The following is an 18437-nucleotide window of genomic DNA, read 5'->3' as shown; positions in this document are numbered from 1 at the left end:
GATGGGGGCGGAGCCTTGGCTGGAGTGACAGGAGCTGGGTACAGAACACTCCATCAAAATCCAGCCCCTCTCCCCCACAAACAAGAGATGGGGGAAAGAAAAAACAGCCAAGTGTGGCGAAGGATCAAATCATCTGTTAGCTCCAGTGGGCAGGCCCGCTAGATTACCAGCCAACTTTTCTAGCCATGTCAGCTCTTCTGGTACCAGCCCTCGACGGCCGCGGCCAGACCAATCTGACGAGGCACTTGAGTGGGCAAGTAATTCATATTTCCTAAATGAAAGAACACAGATGGAAACAAAAAAACCACCATCCCTCAGCATTTTTTAGCACAACTAAGTGAAGGTGCGGCGTGGACGGATCTGAGGCAGTTGCTTGTGTTTTAAAACGCAATATCTGAAATGTAGAAGTACACTAAGATGACAATAAAACAAAAATAGGGACCGAGATGAACACAGGCATGTACGAACAAGACAAGACAGCTGCACACACAACTACCTCTAACCTCCTCAAAAATTATTATTCAATAGGCAAAATTACAATAGCTGGCTTTCGGTCAAGTACACCATTTCCTGCTCCTGCTAAGAGGTGATTTGGTGTGCTTTAATTAACCTTGTAGACTAATTGCTAATAATGATAACCCTCTCCTGCTGAGCACACATTGCCTGATGTTTAACATGTTGCACAGATGCTGTGAGCAGGTCAGACATTGTACAATAGTGCTAATAATACTTACGAAACAACCAGAGGTGCTAAATTCAAGGTGAGGACAAACTCAGATTATACGGAGGAAAAATTATAGGACCAAAAAAGGGGCAAAATGTAAAGGCACAACTGCATTGCTGTGATGTTTGCTGAATAAATGTATATGTAATAATGCTTTCTGTGAAGCCTGTACATATACGCATTATACATATACAGGGTCCCTACACATCTACGATTTCAACTCCAAAAACTCACTGTAGATTTTTCAGAACATTTTTAACATAAATTGTTTATACAGCATTATATTTGGCATATAGTACAGTCATATGTTTTAATATATTTGTTATTGATTTTCTCAAGTGATAACATGCTTACATGATGAGAAGAAACCTAAAACGTGCATAACGTGTATTTTTGCGTAATGAAAATGTACGCCTTACATTCATTCAGTTATGTTATGATTAAAACTCTGATGTATGATACATTTTTAGAAAACTGAATAGGGGGAATAGTCTGGAAATGCAAATATACTTATTCAGAGCTGGAAATTACTCAATTCAAATTCCATGGGCACACTTGACTGAAAAGTTTCACATGGCAAATGTTTATGCTGACTGATTGCAATTAGTTTTGAAGACAAAAATAAATGCTGCCATTAGGTTTGAAGAAAAAGCGTAATTCAAATATATAATATATATTTAATATCCTTAAAAGAAACTAAATGCTATACTGATTACTGAGAACCAAAATTGACCAAAATGACTTCTTTATATATATATATAAAGAAGTCATTGTGGTCAATTTAGGTTCTCAGTATATATATACTGTATATATATATACTGTATATATATATATATATATATATATATATATATATATATATATATATATATATATATATATATATATATTAATACAAAAAATTATTAAATGTGTAACAAATTACAGTAATGTAACAAAAAGGGAGTCTTCAGAAAAGTATGATGATTTCCACAAAAACATTAAGCAACACAACGGTTTTAAACATTGATGATAATGATAATAAAAAATGTTTTTTTGAGCAGCACATCAGCATATCAGAATGATTTCTGAAGGATCATGTGACACCCAAGACTGCAGTAATGACGCTGAGCATTCAGCTTGGCATCACAAGAATAAATTACATTATACAATATATAAAAATAGATAACAGTTATTTTAAATTGCAATAATATTTCGCAATATTACTGTTTTTACTGTATTTTTTATCAAATAAATGCAGCATTGGTGAGCATAAGAGACTTCTTTTAAAAACTGTTTTTTAAAAATCTTACACACTAGCAACTTTTGAATGGTACTCTATAACCAAAATAATTCTCACTGGCATTCGCACCAAATATGTTCTTAATACGCATAAAAGCATGTTGCAGCTGATGAAACAGCGGGCTTTAGTTTTAGACAGTTTGTTGTGTTACTGCACACTGGTCAGTGAGTAAACTCATAGCGTGGGTGGGCTGAATCTCATTATCGTGAATTCATGTAATCTCCAGTCAGCTCTGGAGTCTGGACACTACAGTCTCTCAGTGACATTACACCTTGTTTTTTTTTAATGCAACCCTAATTGAAAATCATAGTGGGTCTGCCCTTTCGCAGCGTGATCTAATTAGTGGACTTCAAAATCATGCCAGAAAAAGTTCTAGTCTGTCATCAGCCATGAACACACTGTATACTGCAGCCCACCAATAATTAGCAGCTGATTACAGTTATTACATGATTGAATTGTAACAATTTATATTATTAATCAGCTGTTAACTGAGTTCATTTAACTACATGAATGACATGCTGTGATCACAAGTACCTGACCATATCTATTAGTACTAGAGACCAACAGGTTGGATATAGCACAATTGCTTCAGTTTACCAGAGGGATTACTGTACACTAAAATTTGTTAGAAAAAAATAAAAAACAAGTACTGTAATAAACGGCCGAAATAAATGCAGTGCATTTCGCACACTGCTATTGGTCACGGTTCAGGGACTTGGCGAACAGATAATTATACGGTTGAAATGAAGATGGTGACTCTGGCGCTGGTGACTCTCACTCTAATGGACGCACAGTCTCTCTCTTCGCCCTGTAATCACGTCACTAAGACCGTCCAGGAATAATTTTGGGGTTGTGACTGCGGGTAATGACTTGCGTTTGCTCCCAGAGGGTTGACTGCAGGAGCTCAATGCTAATCCATTCACACTCTGCTTTAAGAAGATTTCCATTCGGTAACAGCATCAAACTCATTCATCACCACACTACCATCAAAGACAAACACATACAATCTTAACACCATTACAGCAACACATGAGTTAAAAAAGAAGCCCATTTCCACAAAAGTTTGAAATAAAGTTTAAAATGAAAACTAAAGTAACATTGTGTAATATACAGCTGTGTGACATTTAAAGATATTAAGTCACAATTGTGAGATATTATCATAATCACAATACACCACAATTACTAGAAATGATGTAAAAACTATGATATATATTTATAAACTTTCAATTGTGAGATGTAGTCACAGTTATGAGATATAAAATACAAAATCTGATATAAATTTACAATTGAGATCATGAGAAAGTGTCATAATAATGTTTATAAATGTAAATTATATCTGTCATTATATAATGTGTTAATGACTTAATTAAAGAAAGTTATTTAATAATGTCAACATGTACCATATGCAAATTGTAAAGCAATTAACCCTGACCAGTAATGTGTTCTATAATAATATTCAGCTAAATTAAATATTATAACAGAAGAACACATTATATTGCATTTAATATTCAATTATATACGAATTTAATTAATATTATAATAATTATTAGATTAATAATATTACATATAATACACAATTATATTATGTTAATATAATGAAACAAATGTCTTTGTATGTATATGTGTGCATGTGATGGTCAAACTTTGGTTACACGTTATAGTAGTTTCATTCTCCTCCTAACTATAAGTAACTTTGCAACTAGATGTCAACTAACTCTCATTAGAGTATTAGTAGACTGTTAGGTTAGGGTTCGGGTTAGTGGAGTACTCTAATACTCTAATGAGAATTAGTTGACATGTAGTTGCAAAGTTACTAGAATTTCAAAAGTGGACCATCAAACTCAAGTCTTACCCATACTTCACCTACTGATTTCCAGACTTTCTGTGATAAGAAGTGAGTGGATTAGCAGGGACCTGGGATAGTTGGTCAAATTTACCCTTGTACCCTTCACTACTTAATCAGAGAACACTGGTGCGGCAGGACAGCCAAGCTAATTCACCCTAAATCAAACGAATAAATCCCTGAAACAACACCAACAACATGGGCCTCATCCATTTGGAAATGGCAGGCGTTCAGGGCACTGATGGGTTTACTTACAGCATAATGAGCCCGAGTCCAATCCACAAACACTGTTTAGAATCACTAAATTTACTGAGAGACATTAGGACTGTTCCAGCACCTAGTGACTATTCCCAACATAGGACGAATCCTGAATAAAAACTGTTCCTCATAAGTAAACAGGCAGCAACCCTGTTTTAAACTGTAAAACCGTTCGTAATATTTAATAAACAAAATTCCTCTCTCTCTTGCAGCGACATCTCTTCTCTTCTCTGATGATGTCTTTACTGGTGTGAGGGCGGGGCAACCTGTCACTCACATGAGATCGACCAATAGCAAACCACAATGATTCAACAATCCAAACAATTCCCAAAGGACAAAATAAAGACCCGCCTTACATTTTTTCTTACACTTGAAGCCGTTTCACTCGGATATGCGTCACAATAAGCAAAAAAAGACTATTGCAGGTTCCATTTCATGCTGACTTTAACGACAACTTTGTGTTTATCTATAATAAGAAACATACAGTACCCGCGGGGTCGTTCATCAGAGAGCCGAAAGCACTGATGATATAGTCGGCCTTCAGTCGTATGATCTGCTCCTCATCCTCCAGCCACTGTCCCGATTCGGTTTGCTCGCTTCGGCAGAACTCCATTCCATGGACCCGGCCTCCCTTTAGCAACACCTCACGTGGAGACAGGAAGGGCAGGAACTCACATTTCTCCTCCTTGGCCAACTCCATCTAAACACATCATAAAGATTACAATTCACATTAATTGTCTAAGGCCCTGAAACAAAAAGTACTCATGTACAAAGATTCTAGCTAGATGACAAATCTTTTCACAGAATATCTGAAATGTCTCAGGATACACATTTTACACAATGAAATAAATATGACATGAAATGTTTGAAATGATTCTCTCTGCATAATGCATACTCTTTCACATACAGTACTTTTTTAAAAATAGCATGCAGTATACAGCATGAAGAGCACAGTATGCGGTAAGCAGTGAGCTAGTTTGAAGAGAATCTTGCTGTGCAAATTAGTTACATTTAGTTACATTTAGATAATTGCCAGCTAACTGAATTTACAACAAATCCAATGGTACAGACATTTGAAGGTAACTCAACCACCCCCTTGAATCGTGAGAAATGCACACTTACATTGTTGGCCAAACATTTGCATCTTATAAAAAACTTGAATATATATGCACACTAACATTTAATAGTGGTTGGGGTCAGTACATTTTTTTTTATGTTTTTAAAAGAAGACTCTCATGCGCACCAAGGCTGCATTTTTTTAAACTGGCAGTAATACTGCGAATTATTATTATTACAATTTAATATAATATATTTTAAAATATAATATACTCCTGTGATCATTACTCAAGTCTTCAGTGTCACATGATCCTTCAGAAATCATTCTAATTTGCTGCTTTGGTACTAAAGAAACATTTCTTATTATTATAAATGCTGAATAAAGGTATTCATTTCTTTCTTTTATTCAAATCTCACTGACCCAAAACTTTTCACACAAAAAAATAAAAAATAAAAATTGGACCCCATTGACTTGCATTATAAGGACTTGCATTGTAAGACATTTTTCAACATGCATTATCTTATTTTATGTCCCACAGAAGAAAGAAAGTCAAACCGGTTTGGAATTACATGAAGGTGAGTAAATGATGAAAGTACTAAATTTTTGGGTGAACTATCCCTTTAAGCATGTTTCTGATCTTAAAACTGATCTGAAGTGCGAAGTTAGCGGCAAGCGCACATAACAACAAACAGCAAAGGTCACGTCTTTTATCCGGCCATGAGATAATGAAGCGTGTGATTATGAGAGCGGTGTACCTCGTTAAAAACATCAAGTGCGACTTGGCTTGGTGGAAGCACATCAGAAAGTTTACAGATTTTCAGATACAGATTATCTCTCCGATTAAAAAAAAAAAAAAAACTGAGAAGAAAAGGGGCGGCTAAATCACCTGAAAGAAGCCCACCAGTTTTGTGGAGGGGGCCGGTGGGAGGAATGTAGTCGTGCGGTGACAATTCTATTTCCTTATTACTGAGTTTCCATAAATTGACTCAGTCCACGTCAATGCACAATCGAGCACTCTGTTCTGATTATATACGCCTACAGGAGCCTTAAACTTAATATAGCTTATAAACAGCTCTAATGAGTTGAAGATGATGGCGGCCGTATTAGCCGAGCGTCTTCACTGGAGAGTGTAAACAGATGTGAATAATTACTGCGCTTTAACGTACTTTGTCTTAATGTGGTGGGCGATGTGAAGAACAATGTGTGAATCAGACTTGAAGGTGAAGTGTGTAATTTTTCTGATGTTAAAATACTTTCAAACTCCACTTTCAAATGTGCTGTAAGTGAGACTTGAATAGAACAGTAGCTGCTTCCATCCATGCATTTTAATGTGAAATATGAACGCAAAGATGCAAATAGTTTCTAAAAACGTGTATAAAAACGTTTATTTTTTTATCCCATAAGAAGACGTGCAATAAACTATGATGGAAATACATTTATCGAATAAATCCATCAATGCGCAACAAAAAACTCACGTGGCCTTTACCTCAACAAAGGATGTGATTAGATATCTTGAATATCTTGTTATTCTGAAATGCCTGAGACAAAGTCTGTCATCAAAATGATTTGGTATAATGACCTCCAAGAAGTGTCTCACACAATTGCATTGGCAAACACCAGGCATCTGAATGCAAGAGAACATGACAGCGTTTATTGCGCTTCATCTGTGCGCTCTGAGGTGCAAGTAATTTATGACGTACGGAAAAAGAGCCACAGTGACTTCCCCGACTGCAGCAACTTTGATTTTTAATACAGATATTTTGCGGCAGTTTCCCAAGAAGTTACGATTTTGTTCTCTTGAACCCATGGGATGGAAACATTATTCGCTAATGTTTTATGCAATATTCCAATTTTGCACATAAGTGAAAGGGGCTATGTAGAATTCAGAAAGCCAAGAAAGTTTCCCAAAGCCAACTATGGATGCAAGTTCCGTCATTACCAACACAATGCAATGGAACTTGCGACGTTAGTTGGCTAACGATGCTTTTGGGAAACACACCCCAGAAAAGCTCTTTCGGCATTATCCTGAACATTGTACAAGCATTCGTTTCATGTGAATGGAAGAGAGGCTCTCTGGAGCGCGCGTAAATCCGCGCATGCTTAAAAAAAAAATCAGTCCACAGGCTTTCATAGACAACCTAGGAAGTCTGGGACTCGTTTTATTAAGATCCGTTACAAGCTGTTCACACATTAACAATAAAGAAAATTCTTCCCTATAGACCCTTTAAATTCACAACTTTGATTGGAAACATTGCTGCTGTGGCTTTTTTGCTGCTTTGCTCTTACTCAACCAATGGTGTGGTTTTGGAGGCGGGGCTACATGTTTGGAAAACATTTTTCTTTTTTTAAATGATTACAATTATTAGATTATCAGACATTTTACAGTTGTACCTTGGCATTTCATTTTTACTTTGTGAACTTCATCAAGCAACGTGTACTTTTTTTTTTTCATTTTTATAGAAAGACAACTTTATGGGCCAGTACTTTGTCCTAGCCCTGTATCAAAAACATAATGATGAAAAAAATAACTTCCCTCAGTACATCTGGCGCACATATTTCACAGCTTTTTCTAAATGGAGCTGATCATGACACGTTTAGCCGGCTGGCATCATTACCAGTGTGGAAGCAGGTATATAGCTCACTAGAGAGCCCTGTGTGTGAGTAGGACAATTGACAGTAATCTCCCCCTGAAAGCAAAGGCATGTCTGCAATAAATGAGAGTGGAAAGGCTTAGGAGCGGTGTCAGTGGTCTAGAGAGCGAGGACACTCTCACAGAGGCTCTTCATAAATCTCTGCTTCACACTTCTCTCGCACCAAATATTAATAAGCTTCACTCTGCTGCCTGATGTTGACTCTCTTTCTCTCACTTCCTGACTCTCTACTTTCCTTGGTCTTCTTCTAGTTCAAAATCTATTTTTTGCCCAAGTCCGAGAAGAAAAACTGAATTAAAAACAAATTTTAATTCCAATTAGAACTCAACAATGAACTTTAACTTTTCTATAGTTCTTTAAAAAAAAAGTGAATTGTTACAGTAAACAGAAAACTATATTCTAAACCATCTTTGGAAAGGAATACAAAAAGAGGAAAGTGATTCTTCCTGCTTCCTACATCATAAAAATAATAAAAGGTAAAATAAATAAATAAACATTTCAGGAGTTGAAATCAGAATATTTGGAAATCTGTCAATAAGTTTTAAAAACCCTGTCATACATAAAATATCAAACCAAGATGCATCTGTGACCAAATGATGACATCTTTTTTCAAGAATATATTCAATCTTCTTTCTGGCATTATCTTCTTTTCTCCTCACCTCCTCTGGAACTGCTCTTATGTTGGTGAATCCCTTCCTAAAGGCCACGAACACACGGCGGGCGCCGCAGCGGAGGGCAGAAGTAGCGCAGTCGAAGGCCGTGTCTCCAGCGCCCAGAACGATCACGGTACCACGGAGATCCGGCAGCGCTGACTGACAACTACACATCCCTGAAACCCGAGGAGGAAGAGGAGAACAAGAAAGAGTGAAAAAGAGAAACATGAATTCTGACTATAGAACAATTCTCACTTAACGGCTCAGCAGATGCTTGCTCGTAAAGCGCTGTAAAATTGCATCTCGAAGCTTCACAGCACGTCACTATGAAGTTATTCTGCTTCCATTAGAGCCTGGTTCACTTTATCTTTTCGACTTTGTTTTTTTTATGATTTCATATTTTTCCCGGAAATGTCCTTGTATCAGTAATTTCATACTCCACACCTGTCGTGGTGCTGCTTTTATTTTTAGATATGATAAGGGTGGCTGCACCTATATTAAACACAGTGATCTCAGCATGCGATAACTCTCAGAATTCGATTCGTTCAGCTGTTCTGAGGTTAAAAAATCTTGAAAACTTGACCAGCAATTTTAAACCATGCCACTGATTTAGCCTTTAAAGACCACACGACAAAATGAACCCCATTTACCTTTTATACAAATAACTTAAAAAAAATAATATAACAAATTAATAATTAATATAATAATTATTATTACTAAATTAATATGATACAATTTTTATCAATGTATAATTTTTCATGATTCTTTTCAAAATCATTCATAATAATCTTTCTTGAGACTAAATGCAATTGCTTTTTTTTAAGGCTGCATTCAGCCACCTTTTGTTTAATGGCATTATCATATTGCATGTGTAAAAACATCACTTTAACCAAAAGCATTTGCTTAAAGGTCTGCAGCATTTTGTTGAGATTCTTGTAAAGATTCAGTTCCTATTTCATTAAATCCTTGGCCAACTGCCTTAATGCAGCGAGTTACAGTAAGAGGTACAACGGCACATTGGATTAAGATTTATTCATTACTGAGGTTTTATTCATTCAATCAGGTTCTTTCCCCAAAATTTCCATTTTCATTTGATTCTGATGCCAATATTATTAGTCTAAACCCCATTAATCTGGGGAGCAGGAACAAAAACTTCTCATCTTCTTTTCTGTTCTTTTCTGTTCAGACCATTTTTGTTCTCCACCCATTCTTCAAAGAATGCCTATGAATAAGTATAACATGGTTGAAGCCAATACAAGCACAAACAGGATCATCTGCAGAAAATCTCAGCAAGGGTAAAATATTACAGCAGTATCCAGAACGATAATAGCCGCTCAAATTATAAAAGTTTATTATTATAATATAGTGCATAATGGTACTGAATGATTAGTCATGGTACTTCAACAACAAAAACCAATGGTACAGTTTAAGAAAGCTTATATATAATTCAAATAACTTGGACTCAGATGGTCCTCATATGTGTTGCTTCAGGAAACTTTGAATCATCAGGTGTGACAGACGGATTTCTCAAGTGTGTTCACCTGGTTTACTGGCTTTCGCAACGAGGGGGAGAAAGTCCTTCGACGTGTAAAAACCCTGTTCTGCGGAGAGGCCGTCAAAGAGCTTGTGTCTGTTAGCTTGAGGTAAACCTGCATCAAATCAGACACATACAGTATGAGCTTTAGTTAAATATCTACTTTACAGTCTTAAAGTCAACATAAAGACATATATATTCATAATAGATAGATAGATAGATAGATAGATAGATAGATAGATAGATAGATAGATAGATAGATAGATAGATAGATAGATAGATAGATAGATAGATAGATAGATAGATAGATAGATAGATAGATAGATAGATAGATAGATAGATAGATAGATAGATAGATAGAACAAACAAATCTCAAAAATAGGTATCTGAGTTAATGACGTAGATGAAATCTCACATCCGCAGATACACATTCCACTTTCCATTTCCTCCCTATGTTGACTTCTTCCTGCCTCTAATGTCTATTGTGCATCAGATGCCCGTCCCAATGTTTGCCACTGTCTGGTGTCATTAACATCATTACACATAATCACACATAATGTAATCTTTCAGTGGTTTCAGTTGGAGCGATGTTTAGACATCAGCGTCAGGCCTCCGATGCCTCAAAACCCACAATTATCATCCATTCTAAAAAAAAAAGAAAAAAAAAGAAGCCCAGACAAAGTGAGTTGTGAAGATCTCTCAATCTTCTGCGTGTAATATCTAAATCGAGATACGCAAACGAGATGTGTTTTGTTGCGGTTTAAAAGCAGCAAATGCTGCACCCCTTTCCAAGGCGTCTTAATAAGATAAAACTCTTTGGCAGAGATCAGAGCATTTGCGAGAACCGTAACGTGAGAAGTTTACGAGATCCACTGTGACTGAGATGTAAAGCAGAAGACAGTGGTAATGAGGTACTAAGTGATTGAGAGATGGAAGAATGGGGTGTTGCTGTCAGAACCAATACACTCAATGTGGTTGCGAGGAAATACATTACAACATGCATCAACGCCTTGGTTTGCTCTATTTAAACAAGCCTTTAGTAAATGCATGGATTTTTTTTACACCCTTAGCAAAAATCATGTGAAAATACAAAATACAGAAAACAGGAACCCGACAGCACCTCTCCACCCACCGTTCTCGGATTCATCCGCTCTGTCTGGCTTAAAAAGGCAAGGGTAAAGAGGTGAAAGCACACAGCATGATTTAAAAAGTTTAACTCATTATTAATGAAACTGGTCATTAAATCATACAATAATTAGACGCCCACCTCTCATCAGACACATCTCCAGAAGACGTCAATAACACGGCAATTACTACGTTTTTAAAGTTAACCTTCACCAAACAAGCCAGCGTGTGGCCTGCGAGTAAACGCTAGCTCTTCGTCGCTCGCCGACAACCAACCTGTCTTCCTCCGAGCAGTGTTCACACTGCTGATTCTGTTTGACAGAGCCGTCTTATGGCTGTCTTCTATATTTCAGCTGGATTTAGTTTTACAACAGGTTTATATGAAAAGCTTTATGTGGCTTTAACCTGCTGAATAGGTTTCTAAGCAGAGTACAACACTATGGTGATATATTGCAATATCATTTTTAAACTGTACAAACTTTACATTCTAACACTAACAAAAACATTCTGTCTTTTTCAAAAGACAAAAATGATTTAGTATGATTTATAATCTGTTTTCCTCATGGGAATCAAAGTTTTGTCCCCACAACATCAACATTTTTCATGTTTTACCATCCTTATGGGAACATTTCGTCCCCACAACATAGGGAATACCTGGGTCGCACACACACAGTACAAACATACATATATACACATTCCAATATAGAAGGTGTTGTATCACACATTTGGTGCAAATCACCAGTGATTCTCATTAGGGGATGTTGAACACAATGTTGAAAGCCGCTAAATGGCTGTAATGATATCCTGATGATATTCTGGCATTTCCACATCCTAAAGCTGTTAGGGTGTCACGACTAATGAACAACATAAAACATAAAATAAAATTTCTAAATTGCACATAGACTTCCGAAAATTCAGATTTGTGCCTCATATCTCTGAGCAGGTATTCAAGTCTCATTAGTCAGTCAATAATTATAAAAATATGCTTTTATGTGTTTGCAGGGTTTAAAAATCACGTCCTAATTTGGAGAGCCAGAAACGATCAAAACATAAAAATGACCAGTGGCGTGGTTGACCTCAACCAATATCTGTATATTTCTCAATACTGTTTATGTTCAGTGTTACTTTGTTATAAATAATGTGTTATGTTACATTTTTTAAAGTAACATTCCCCAAGACAGTTCACAAGCATAATCACTAAACACCTGCCACCTCAATCTTCTGATCATCACCAAAAATACAAAAGGAAGTTCAGGAAGAACGGGAAACTTCAGTGTATGGCGTGACAAAGTGGGTTTTAACAAAAGCGCCAGGGTTTGTGACAGCGCTCTTTGTAAGTAATGCGTCTCCATTTGTCTCCTGCTGCATCGCATTTTCTTCAGCAATGATCTCTGCGCTGAGCTTCCATACGATATGCTCGAAGCCGAGGCCGATTTCACCATGCAAAATCAAAAATAATACATCACCCAGAGGGCATAACCCTTCTAGTTAATCAGGCCTTCTCTATGGGCATCTGTTGAGAAGAGGGGGCGACATTGGCAGGAGACACTTTCTCAACAGTCTCTGACCTCTCTGACCCTTAGAAATTGCATAACGATGAAGAAAAAACAAGGGTGAAGAGTTAAAGTAGATTTTATGAAGAAAAAAATTAATGCCGCCACAATTGTAAAGTATCTATGATATCCTGGTCTACAGATATGGCTCAGGTACCTTCTTCAATGTAAATCTGAGGGATTATTTCATCCACCAGCCAAAAATCATAAATTCAATCACTTATAAAGGTAACGGTACACAATCTGAGGTATTAATTATGTAATTATGCTAAAATGTTGTAATTATATAAAGATGTCCTTGCAGATGATAAATTCCCTCTATACAGATGTTAATTAATGCTGCCAGCAACAACTAAACATTCCAATAGAACAATATATTTCCATTATTGTAACAGCACATATTTAATGTATAACATATTTAAAAAGCTTCATGACATATTGGGTGGTATTATAGAAGCATGCACACATGATGGGTTATTTGTACAGTGTAATATTATAACCTCATATTGACTAGCGTCCAACGATCACTGCCGCCAACTCGTAGCAACTATTGATTGTAGAGCTTTTAAAAATTTCAAGCATCTCTTCTCAGTGCTCAGTGTACATCTTTTAATCATGTTCTTCCATTTATTAATCACTATGCCTTTTAATAACATTGATATTTACCAACTTTGGCTAATATTTTGTAGTTGGTACTAATATTCCACAGCTTTTAGGGGATTATGGGTACATTATATCACTAATGGTTTGTGTTATGTTCTATATAATATTTCATTCTTGTTGTCATAAAAGTGACAATGAAATCAAAAGGGACATCTAGAAAATAAGAGACTGAGATCGCAGACCTCATCACTTCATGGCAGTTAAGGTGTTAATTCACTCTTTAAAGCCATTGAACCTGAGCCAGTGACTCCTGAGCCTATAACCTAGAAACAATGCTCTTATCTGACTTCCTCAAACTGGTTTCCACTTTGCATATTTTTGCATATTGCCAGGGAGAAATTAGCATGTCAATCATGTGAGTGGATGACATTTAAAAAGACCGTAAAGGACTCGTGTGAAATTACAGAAATTAATTGCAAACACTCAGTGCTTTCATTTTCTCCCACAGTCAAAATTTCTTTACATGCCTTTATAGAAAAATCCAAAAATGCTCCACGTAAAAGACTCATAATTAGGATGCCAGTATTAAGAGACTCAGCGTTTCGAAACAATGAATTATACTAATTATTTTTCTTAATGTGTCAGTACAACAAGACAGCTTTAGGCAATGTTTGAATTTCTAAGATCAATGTAGGGGCCATGTAATCATGGTTTAATTTCTTTCTATATAAAGTTACATTATTCAAGTAATAAGATTATTTTAGTTCAGCAGATATAAAAAAAAAAGTTAGGTTAGGAAGCATAATTAGAATGCTTTACAATGTAAAGCCTCTTTGATTAATTTTAGCGAGCAACAAGGGACTGTACAATGTATATAGCCAGAAGATATAATCTTCAAGAATACATTATTTTGTTCCTTTGCTTTGGAAAAAAAAAAGGAAAGAAAACATTATACCGATGAGACTGCACACCACGCAGTTAGAAAATAAAAAGCAAAGCTCCTCACTGCTAGTGCCAATATGATAATCATTATTTGATTCTAATGGCAAAAGGTCACATCTTATATAATCCGCTGATATTGATAACAGTCAGTAAACACAGTGTGAGAGAAAAGAAAATAGAGAGTAATAACCAGAATGAAGAAAGGAAAGGAAGAAACAAACAAACACATAATAGAGAAGAAAAGGAAGGAAGCAAAGAAGGAACAAAGAAATGAACAAAGGAAGGAAGGAAGGAAGGAAGGAAGGAAGGAAGGAAGGAAGGAAGGAAGGAAGGAAGGAAGGAAGGAAGGAAGGAAGGAAGGAAGGGAAAATAAAGAAAAAACAAATAAAATTTAAAAGAAAGGAAGAAAATGAAGGGAGGGAAGGAAATAAAGCAAAGGGAAGGAAGTAAAGCAAAGAAAAGGAAGGAACGAAGAAAGAAAGAAAGAAAGAAAGAAAGAAAGAAAGAAAGAAAGAAAGAAAGAAAGAAAGAAAGAAAGAAAGAAAGAAAGAAAGAAAGAAAGAAAGAAAGAAAGAAAGAAAGAAAGAAAGAAAGAAAGGAAAGTAATCAAGGAAGAAAGAAAAATAAAGACAACACAAATAAAATAAATAAAAAGACGGAAGGAAGGAAAATAATAGAGGAAAGGAAAATAATGATGAATGAAGAAACTGATAAACAATAGAAGGAAGGAAGGAAGGAAGGAAGGAAGGAAGGAAGGAAGGAAGGAAGGAAGGAAGGAAGGAAGGAAGGAAGGAAGGAAGGAAGGAAGGAAGGAAGGAAGGAAGGAAGGAAGGAAGGAAGGAAGGAAGGAAGGAAGGAAGGAACCATTAAAAGGGAAGCAATGGGAGGAATGTAGTAAGAACAAATTAATAAATGAACGAATGAATGAAAAAGAAGAAAGAACAAAGTATTGGAATGAGGAATAATAAGGAAAGAACAAAGAAACAAATAAAAAAGAAAGCAAGATAGGAAAAAGTAAAGAAGCTAATAGAGAAGAGAAGAGAAGAGAAGAGAAGAGAAGAGAAGAGAAGAGAAGAGAAGAGAAGAGAAGAGAAGAGAAGAGAAGAGAAGAGAAGAGAAGAGAAGAGAAGAGAAGAGAAGAGAAGAGAAGAGAAGACTCAGCTGATACTATAATAAGTTGGGAGCATTGAGGGTCAGCATGTAATGGCAGTGAAAGGCTCAGCTGGAAGAGAACAGGGCAGAGGGATCTGATGAGAAACCAGGGTGTCCTCCATTGAGAAGCAGTGGGCAGCCCAACCATGCACTGTTAGGTTAGCACGGCAAGAAACAGTGGCAGCTCAAGGAGTGGGGCGGAAAATGAGATGTGAATGGGGTTACTGGTAGAGGGGGAGAAATTGTCAAGTGGATCATCCACAGCCATTAACACGGACAGGAAGCCAGGGAGCTCCCAGTGATTTTGAGAAAAAGAGACTTTCTCCATCTTTTCAGTGTACATGCTTGTCTGTCCAAATAACAGTCAATACAACAATGTGTGAAGATGCATATAAACTGACCGATTCCAATGAACACAGCTTTGTATCCCTCCTCCTTCAAAGAGAGCAGCGTCATTCCATCTTGGCTGAGTCCTCGGTCACAGGCAATCTGAACAAACAAAGCATATCAATAGAAGTAAGACCACAGAAATGCTCCATAAAAGCTCATCTGAAGCCATGTAAAACAGGGTCTGTTTGAGATTGCAGGAGGACATCTCTGAATTCATCTTGTCGCAGTGGATAAGACGGTTGAAAAAGTCTCAGTCAGCTGAAAGAAAAAAGCAAGAAAATAAACAAGAAAGAAATAATGAAAGAAGCTCATTTGAAGGCCTGTAAAATCATTTCTTTTAGAGGTCTCGGGAGTTTGTCTCTGAATTATTATGCCCACGGAAAAATGCATAGGAAAAAGCCAATCTGAGAGAAAGTAAGGAAAGTTAAAGGACATGAATGGAAGTAGAAGAAATGTAAAGCAAAGAGTCTGTTTATAGGTACTGAGGGAACATGCAAATCTGTCATCTTCCACCCCCCCTCCCTCCCTCCCCATCATCCTCAGCTCTTCACGAACTGCGGAAAAAAAGCATTTCCTGTGTAAAATGAATCTTGAGCAGGTGTGCCGGATGACGACTATTGATTGCCCTTTCCTGAAGCTGAAGCATTCAGGAAACAAACAGACAAGCGCGCGTAGCCCTGAGGTGCTCGGCTGCCACTGTCTGCCACCCCTAATACAACTTTTAATTGTTCTTTATTAATGCGGCTGACATTTGGCGCTGATCCTCCCTAAGACCTCTAGCCTTCCCGGCTTCAAAAGGGGAAGGTGGGAGTGCACAGGGGCACGGAGGAGGAGTAGGATAGGGAGGTGTGATGGTTTTCATTACCTTCACTCCCAGGTCTCTCATCAAATCCACCTCGAACTGAACCACGTCGTACGGCAAGCGGAATTGCGGGATCTCGGTGGAGCTGAAAATCAAGAGAGGAAAAATGAAATAAGAAGAAAAGCAAGGGAGATAAGAAGGACTCCCTAGAGAGATGAAAAGCTGGGGGAAGAAAAGGGAAAAATTCCGCCCCATGCTAAGGATCGTTCCATATCTGGAATTCTTTCTTAAGCTATAGGTTATTTAGTCTTCAATTGTGCTGGTCTAAATGCCAACACAAACCCCAGAGCCTTGTTTCTACTCCCTGAGACTGCTGGGATTTGAGTTGCATTGGATATTCAAGGCCCCCTGTTTGCAATCGACATGCTGGTTAAACTAAACAGCGCTGGAGATACAACAGCACGTAATTGATAACCTCAACCCAACTCGACATTTGAGAGATGAATATTCCCAATTACAGAGACCATTCATTAATTATTCTGACCTTCAACAATGTGCCCCATATTGATTGTGGCTGGCCAGATCAACAATGCCCTTTAGTGGACCATCTTAGATACAGGATGAGAATTCTGAGTATGAACCACGGGTCAGAGTAATTACAGACCTCAGTCCTCCAATGAACCTCTGCTTCTCGAAAACGGTGATGTCGCCGTAGCCCATGCGGGCCAGGAAAGAGGCGCAGCTGATGCTGGCGGGGCCGCAGCCAATCAGAGCTATTTTAGAGCGATAGCTCTCAGGAATCTGATCTGGAGGCGGGAGATTGGGATTCCGTATCTGAGGAACACCCATTTCTTTGAACACCTGCAAACACACCAGAAGAAAATCAATGTGTTGTACCTTCATTGGGAAATTGGAGCAAACTTTATGATTCTGATTGACTGTCACAACCTTCAGAAAACTTGCAACAACAATCAGTTGCAACAACAAACTTGAAAGCAATCAGTTTAAACCAGCATGCATTTCCATGATCATTCAGGCTGGTTTGTTCTGGTTCGTTCAGATTTGGTGCCAATGCAGTTGGTGGCAAACAAAAAGCCTAATTGATAAAGCTGGTCAACTTTCTGGTGAAAAGGGTTGACCAAGGCATCCATCCATCCATCCATCCATCCATCCATCCATCCATCCATCCATATAACTATCATTCTGACATTCAATCTATTACTCTGATGAAACTGTTCATGCTTGGTCTTCCTGGTCAATCTCAATGAACAAGTCTTGCTGGTTAATAAAATCAGATCCCCAGGACCTCAGACAGCATGCTATTAACCAGCTTTGCTGGGACAAACACCACTTTCACATTGAGGAGAATAAATGTATATTGTCTCTATTGAGAAACGGTCTTTGAAACACCACAGGCTTGCCTGGTCCAACACAAAAACCGTCCGACATGCTCTTAATTTGCCTGAGGAGGGAAAAAAAACCCACACATGAATACATAAACCCTGCAGCAATTTGATTCATCACTTCACTATTAAAATCCAGAGCAGAGAGCCCACTTAGAGTCGCTAAGACAAAAGCAACACCAAGAACTCATTCAGCCCCTCAGAACAGAAACCAAATGAGAAGACAAAGAAAAAGGAATTACAGATACTCATTCATTCAAAAAGCGTCCTTAACGCATCAACAGACATGAAGACATCAACATAAAGATAGTTAGCAGATACATAAAAAACACAGTAAGTTATCCAAACAGGCATTAATGAGGAGCCTGTGGCGGTATATCCATTACAAGTAGTAAAATGGGAGGGCAGATGCTTTGTCTTCCTAATAAGATTAGCCAGATCCATATGTAAAAGCCTGTATTGTTA

The 18437-nt window shown here is 37.4% G+C and overlaps 1 protein-coding gene across 4 annotated transcripts in view; it reads right to left on the bottom strand.

Annotated features, from left to right (window-relative positions):
- dpyda (dihydropyrimidine dehydrogenase a) overlaps positions 1-18437 on the bottom strand; it is a 168626-nt gene that overhangs the window by 101722 nt on the left and 48467 nt on the right. For 2 of the 4 annotated variants that reach the window (XM_081352581.1, XM_081352582.1), the window contains 6 exons: positions 17234-17430; positions 16633-16714; positions 15779-15866; positions 10010-10117; positions 8475-8644; positions 4597-4807 (listed from right to left, as the gene is read on the bottom strand). In XM_081352581.1, the coding sequence (XP_081208707.1) occupies positions 4597-4807; positions 8475-8644; positions 10010-10117; positions 15779-15866; positions 16633-16714; positions 17234-17430 (856 nt within the window). Of the gene's footprint in view, positions 1-4596; positions 4808-8474; positions 8645-10009; positions 10118-15778; positions 15867-16632; positions 16715-17233; positions 17431-18437 lie in introns of those variants that run through there. The other 2 variants (XM_081352583.1, XM_081352584.1) reach the window with 2 other exon arrangements.

The sequence above is a fragment of the Scardinius erythrophthalmus genome (genome assembly GCF_964197995.2).
Source record: "Scardinius erythrophthalmus genome assembly, chromosome: 22".
In the NCBI taxonomy this organism is placed as follows: Eukaryota; Metazoa; Chordata; class Actinopteri; order Cypriniformes; family Leuciscidae; genus Scardinius; species Scardinius erythrophthalmus.
Note: the sequence above shows the minus strand (reverse complement) of the source record. Positions and strands in the feature narration are given on the sequence as shown.